This window comes from Pistacia vera, unplaced genomic scaffold (assembly GCF_008641045.1).
Source record: "Pistacia vera cultivar Batoury unplaced genomic scaffold, PisVer_v2 Contig206, whole genome shotgun sequence".
Taxonomy (NCBI): domain Eukaryota; kingdom Viridiplantae; phylum Streptophyta; class Magnoliopsida; order Sapindales; family Anacardiaceae; genus Pistacia; species Pistacia vera.
The window spans coordinates 502,090-509,089 of NW_022196009.1; the positions used below are offsets into that span (position 1 = coordinate 502,090).

Here is a 7,000-nt window from a genome sequence, read left to right on the forward strand (position 1 = left end):
TCGTATTTTATGAATAATAAAACAAACACTCACTCTGAAAATAGGATAGGAAATATGGTGGAAAATAGTAAAACATGTTATTTCCCTGAATATTTGAATAAAACTGTGTGTGTTGTTCATTCAATGAAATATGTGATATGGTGCTATAATCTATACATTTTTTGCATTTATAATGCGTTAAAATTTTCATGTTTTGGCAAGAAAATTGATCATATGTAATGGATTATAAGTTTGCTGAAACCAGAAATAGTCAAATGCAAACGTTAGCATTAGTAAAGGGTGGATTATCATTTACCAACTAGATATGTAATTTTGTAAGTTCTCGTTTTTGTAGAAATACTTATATGGGACAGTTTCACCACCTCACACGGTTGACACATTGATACCATCCAACAATATAATGGTATGTACTATCCCATTTTTGTCAAATGTCTTCTCAGCATGATTCACAAATAACTATCCATTATGATTCATCAAAAACCACCATCATATATAAGAGGTAAGTTTCAAAGTTAATAACATGTGTCTTTTTCTTTATTATATGTTCTCATCATGTCAACCAAGTGAGATGGTAAAGTTAATTTGATAAAAAGAGCTCAATTATTATGCCTGGAAAGTACACATATATACCGCCCAATAAACCTAGACTACTGTTAAACAATCCTAAACTAATTCTAAGTTTACCGAAACCGGAAATAGTCAAATGCAAACATTCGCATTACTAGAGCACAGATTACCTTGCAAGTTCTTGTTTTAGAGAGAACTTATATGGGATAGTTTTACCACCTCACATGGTTGACATAGTGAGATATCCAATAATATAATGGTATGTATTATCATATTTTTGTCAAATATTCTCTTTTATTCATCCGTCACCAAGATTCACAAATAACTATCCATTATAAGAGTTAGGTTTCAAAATTAATAATATGTGTCCTTTTCTTTATTGTATGTTCTCATCATGTCAGCCAAATAAGGTGGTAAGATTGTCCGATGTAATTTTTTTTTTTTTTTTTTCCCTTTTGTTTAACTATTTGAAGAGTTGTTGATAGGAAGGAAATGATTTTGTGTTCTCTACTTGATTGATGCAAATGGGTTATTTTCATAATTTCATTGTTACTTTAAGGCAGCCAAGAAGTGTTCAATAAATAATACATATTTCAATATTTTATGCAACTCATGATATAATATTTTTGTACAGTGTAGTGATCTTTCTAATTATTAAAACGGTAACTGATTATTGCCAGTACTAGAAAAACCTCCTTTCTTAATTAATAGTTATTACCTGTTAAGAAAGGTGTTCCTTAACAGTTTTTAAACTATCATTAAAACCCCTGTCAAGAAAGGATTAACCAAAAAATAAGAAATTTGAATAATAATAATATTAATCAAATTTTATTAATAATAATAATAATCCATCCTTTATAGCTTAAAAACTGTCAAAAAGTTTTTTTGTAAATATTTCTTTTTAAATATTTTTATTTTGTAATTAGTTTATTTTCCTGATTATTACCAATTAAATAATAGAATAATTCATGAAATTTTTCATAATATTCCTCAACCAACAACAATGATCACAATTCAACAATAAACTTAAACATTCAACAATCTTTCAATTGATTTAGTAAACGAAATTGATCGATAGTAGTATTGCCATCGGTAAGGTTCAACCAGAGATTATCCCTTTTATCACACTTAGCACGTTTCCACCCAGCTGGCGGATCAATAACACCATTGTCGATCTGTTGCAAATTCATTGCATATGCAGTGGTTTGCTTCTGATTAGCTGTCCATGCTGCAACTGGTCTTTCCGCTCAGCACCCTCAGCCATTAAGATGGCATCCACTGCCAACCTTACCTGCAATGTTTCACATGGAACAATCATAATAAGATCTTTGCTTGAGACGATAGAAATAGTTTTACAGCAAAAATAATAAGAAAGCAAAACAACAATTACCTTCTCGGGTAACTCCACATAAGGAAAAGGAAGTGTTACATAATCAGGCAATATGACTATATTATGAGTTTCGTCATATTCAGCTTCATTGTTGTCAAATCCCCCTTCAACACCTGAAAGTAGACCACATATTTCTCCTCAAACAGCAATATCATAGAATGTATAACCAATAACATCAAGCATGACCTTCTTTTACAATAATAGATGCAGCATTAGACACACATAGACAGTAAAAAATATTTTGATTAGGATTTTGTTTTTTTAAGCTGTAAATAAGGCCTTCTATCATTACTAAGACAGCTCAGTCTTAAAATATAGAAAGACAAAGGCCAAATAGCCCTATGCATCCTTCCTATATGTCCTACAACACAAAGAACCTAATATCATTTAGGTTTTCCTAACAATGAACTAAGAACTGTGATGATGTTGCAAAACTACAAAGGAAATGAGAATTTATGTCAAGATAAAGCTTAAGCATCAAATGTATGCATGAAAAAGAAAGATGGTGAGCAAGGGAGTATTGATTGGAAGGAGTGGCTATGTTGAACCTCCAGCACTATATATATTTGATAACAAACAATATATCAATAAGAAAGAAAGGATTCAAAGGAAGTGAACCAGTATTCCACCACAAAGAACCTTATCTATTAATCTTGAACACATAATTTGTTATTAGAGTTCTCTCGATAGATCCAATCAGTCTGCCATTAGATTGTTCTTATCATCAATAATGACCCATCTGCAAAATTACTGAGTACTTGAAAAGCTCTCACACACACTCTCTATTATTCTCTGCCCCTAACAAATATCCCCGAGGAAAAAACAAAAAAGTAGCATAAAAAATAACATCAACCTCAAGCCATTCTGAAACTTATCCAACACCAGAAGCCCATAAAAATGTAAGAATAAAACTGTCCCACAAGAAATTGCCTCCTCTGCTCTAACATCTTCAAAAATTTCTTATTCGTTTCTTGACAAATAAACCAAAAAAAAAAAACACCTCCAAGAAACAACATCTCCATGACCAACCATGCATGAGGGAGAGGCACACACACATAATAGCAAGGTTCTTTTTCTGGAAGCAAATTGCGACAAGTTTATGGACACAGCATAGCAAACTTTGCATAATTATCATTAACTTTCATTTCTTACTCTCTAAGTCCAGAATTTGATTTTGCTTATTACATAGCTCACCTCTAAACAAAATCTTAAAGAATCACAACAAAAAAGGCATAAAACTGAAACACATAAAATATCCGTAGAGGTTGAATTGGAACTAACATGTAGAGATAGTCTTTCTAATTTCCCCCCATTTCTAATTATTCCCACCTATCTGATTGAAATAAAAAATAATATTGAATTACATATTTTATTCCCAAAATAATTAAATTCTAGAGTATAAAATTAGTACAATTGACAAGACTCTAAACCATAAGAGGGAGGGATTCAATTAAATTCATTTCTTCAAGTATTCTAAACACACTCTACAAGGAAATGATTCCTTGAAAATCACAAGTGTAAGCAACTGCAGACCTGGCAATGGCAGATTTTCCCTTTTTAGTCAACATAATTAGAAAAAAGATTGACCTGAAAACATGCCTAATGACCGATTGACTTTATAATGCACTTGAGATCTATATATATACCTTTTTCCCTTTTTAGTCAACATAATTAGAAAAAATATTGACCTGAAAACATGTCCAATGACCAATGTGACTTCGTAATGCGCTTGAGATCCAAGAAATACAGCATCGAACTCGTGAAACTCAGTACTATCCTTCCTTGTAAACATCTGTAGCATGGAACTTAAACCTTGTAAACATCTGTAGCATGGAATTCAAACCTTGTAAATTACTGATACCAAAAAACATGGCATTCAAGAAATTAGTAGAGCCTAAAATAAATCCATTAAGAAGTGAAGTAACATGAAACTAGCATTAGGTTAGGACCAAGAGCTTATTTCACACAAATCTTAACTAAAGTTGCAGACAATTGGATTAAAGTATAGAAACTAACTAATGGGTCTAAAATATGGCATATGAAAAATAATCAATCTGTCAATCCAAAATTCCTTACTCTAAGTTTTGCACAAAACTAGTTATAAAAGACTTATTATCAAAGATATGTTTTATCAATAACTCTCATTCAACCGAAACGTAATAAGCTTGATACACCAAATTCACTTGTTTTCTTGAGCTATAAACATTGTAGTATTAAAAGAAATTGAATTAATTATCTCAAAAACAACGAAAGAGAGCAAAGGGCAAGTATTTTGCCATGAGAGAGCAGTAGCAATTGAGAGAGTGATGCTAGGCTTCTCTGCAACCTGAGAAATGTTTATTACAAATAGTGAGAAAGAAACAACGGAGCAAAAGAAATCTATTCAATACATTTCTCCAAAGGATCCTGGATGTGTGCATATGTCCACGTTTGCAGTTGCTTCTGCACATCATAACATTGTTCAAAGAAATTTAATCCAGCCAAATTAGTGCTAGTCTAAATGAAAGTAAACCTCAAACGAAAGAGAAACACAATTTATGCCTGACATAAGCACAAGCTAGATCTTTCTTTTTCAAATAAGTCTCCAGCAGTTCATCAAGTGGGACTAGTGGAGTGTTAGGTCCAACAAAACTGAAAGACACACCAAATTCTATTAGAAAACTATACCTGTTTGCTGTTCTAGAGTTGCATAAGAAGTTGACCCCTGTTTGTGTATGCTTTCCAACACTTCCACCTTGCACCTTTTTATCCTGCAATTAATCATTAAATGAATTTACAAGAGAAGAATATTTATTAAAAAACAAAAAATGTGCATGTATTTTGACCACTAAAGCTTATAAACTTAAAAGACCTAGAGTATAGGTATCTACAAAAAGTCAATCAAAGGCAGCATCATCACATGCTGAGATGATTTGACACCAAATACATCCTCACTTCTTTCAATAACATTCCCAGCAACTAGATACCTCGGCCATTAAAATAATCTCTCACTTCTACATCATTAAAGTCAATCTCCATATATCCCCCAATGCCAAATGAATCGAGCATGTGATATAAACTAAACCATAAGTGGACAACTTAAAAAAGATAAAAGTTTGGACAGACGCATCACACATCACAAAAATTAGGACAACTTGTCATGAAACAAAGAATATACTAGGCGAAAATAAATCTCTACTTTCTCAGTGAATCAAACCATTGATGTTCAATGAAGATAATACTACACAATGAAATAAAGCATTAAAATTCTGCCATGAAAATTGAAAGAGTACTTCTGTAGCAAGAATTGCACAGTAATTTCTATGCACACAGATAATAATATAAAACTCTACCCACAAGTATATCATCTTAAATAATATGCGTAAACAGCTCTCATACCAGACCTATATCATGTTAACATACCTTCAAACAACCCAACAATTTCATCAATATGAAAACCAAAGAAGACACCATTGCTAGTAAATTAAAATCTGAAATGTTGAGTAGACCTACTAAAAGCATGAAAAGTTTTACTCATGAAGAGAGCAGGTCAAATGATACAAACACCTAAATCTTGTTATATCTAAATTTCAAAAGAGTGAACTTCCAAAAGATCACAACATTTCCAAACGTGCCTCATTCACAACCCAAAAAGAATTTAAAAATAAATAAATAAATATACATACAAATACCTCTTGTTATTGAGGTCATTATCATCCCCAGCCTCCTCGTCCTCAGCTTCTTCATCCCTGGCTTCCTCATCCTCAGGTTCTTCATCCCCTGCTTCCTCATCTTTAAAGTCATCATCTTCAGCTTCTTCATCCGGTGATGACTAGGCTGAATTACCTCCCAGCTCTGCATCAAGAAATGCAGCAAAGTCGTCGCTGCTGGATGAATTTACTGGAGAATCAGCCACAAAACTCATCTGATAATCATTGAAATGAAACACCTTCAATTTAAATGTCCGGATAGAAGTTGACGATGAATTGAAGTAAGAAGTACAAAACATGAAAGAGCAGCTTGATTGACCAAAAAGAGAGAGAGAGAGAGAGAGAGAGAGAGAGAGAGAGAGACCTTTGATCAAATTAATTCAAAAAATAAACAAATGATAAGCACTACGGTTGACATCAAGGAAGCTTGATAGAGAAACCATCACAATTACATAGCACATGGTAGCAATTTCAAAATGTCATTCAGTGATTTCGCAATTAAAAGCACAAGTAATAAGGTCCAAAGCAAGAAATGTGGCATCAAATACTATGAAACATAAAAGTACAAAAGCACTTTCGAGATGAAGTAAAACCTTTTGCCCTAATCGCAACGAGAAGAAGATTGAGTAGAACAAAGCAATTACACGAATCCCAACGAGAAGAAGATTGAGAAGCAAAGAGCAATTAGAAGATTGATTGAGAAGATTTGAGAAGAAGATTGATTGTCGCAAAATGGGTGGGAATTCAACGCGGGGAGGGGGTGGGGTTTGTTTTTTCGACTTAATTAACAGTTAAAAAAAATGTCACAAAATTGAAACTACAACCGTCAAATAAAAATTATTATAATTTATTTTTGAACAAATCTTTGTAGTTAATAAATATCAAAAATTATTCAAAACAGTTAAGAAACAATTTTTTTAGAAAGATAAAAAATATCTATCAATTCATTCTATTAAAGATGATGGTTTTTCTAATTGTATCGAATCCATTAGATGCAATTTTAAGAAATAAGAAGTAGTTGCAAAATTATCAAAATCTCAAACAGTACATTGCATTAACAAGAGCTACTACTGATACGGAAATGTTACAGAATCTGTTTGATGAATCGATGAGTTCTTCTAAATTTGTTCTATCTGTAATTTTTTTTGTCGTTCTCATAAATCTCCTTAAATGAATCATCGATGAAAACGACTAAAGTTCTATGTTTAATGAATGCAACCCTAAATCTAACGGTTAACCAATAAAAAGGCCAAGGTTTGAATAAAACGAGTTTGAGACTAATGAAAAGATGATACCCTTGGTTTGTGAAAAAGAAGTTCAAGGAGATTGATGAAAAGGCTACCCCCTTTGGTTT

General features: G+C 32.3%; 1 protein-coding gene across 6 annotated transcripts; it reads right to left on the reverse strand.

The window, feature by feature from the left end:
- Positions 1–1,561: 1,561 nt before the first annotated feature.
- LOC116129061 (ubiquitin carboxyl-terminal hydrolase 14-like) lies at positions 1,562–6,389 on the reverse strand. 6 transcript variants are annotated; one of them, XR_004127842.1, is made up of 6 exons: positions 6,240–6,389; positions 5,629–5,861; positions 4,625–4,707; positions 3,646–3,780; positions 1,958–2,070; positions 1,562–1,858 (listed from the first exon to the last, which is right to left on the reverse strand). XR_004127842.1 is itself a non-coding variant. In XM_031414813.1 (6 exons), the coding sequence occupies exons 3-6, from the start codon at positions 4,234–4,236 to the stop codon at positions 1,754–1,756; spliced, it is 330 nt and encodes a 109-aa protein (XP_031270673.1). In that variant the 5' UTR covers positions 4,237–4,707; positions 5,629–5,823; positions 6,240–6,389; the 3' UTR covers positions 1,562–1,753. The 6 variants fall into 6 exon arrangements, 5 of the variants coding, with proteins under 5 accessions (XP_031270673.1, XP_031270674.1, XP_031270671.1 ...); XM_031414813.1 differs by having other exon boundaries at positions 3,646–3,749; positions 4,229–4,707; positions 5,629–5,823; XM_031414814.1 differs by having other exon boundaries at positions 3,646–3,749.
- Between the last annotated feature and the right edge of the window lie 611 nt (positions 6,390–7,000).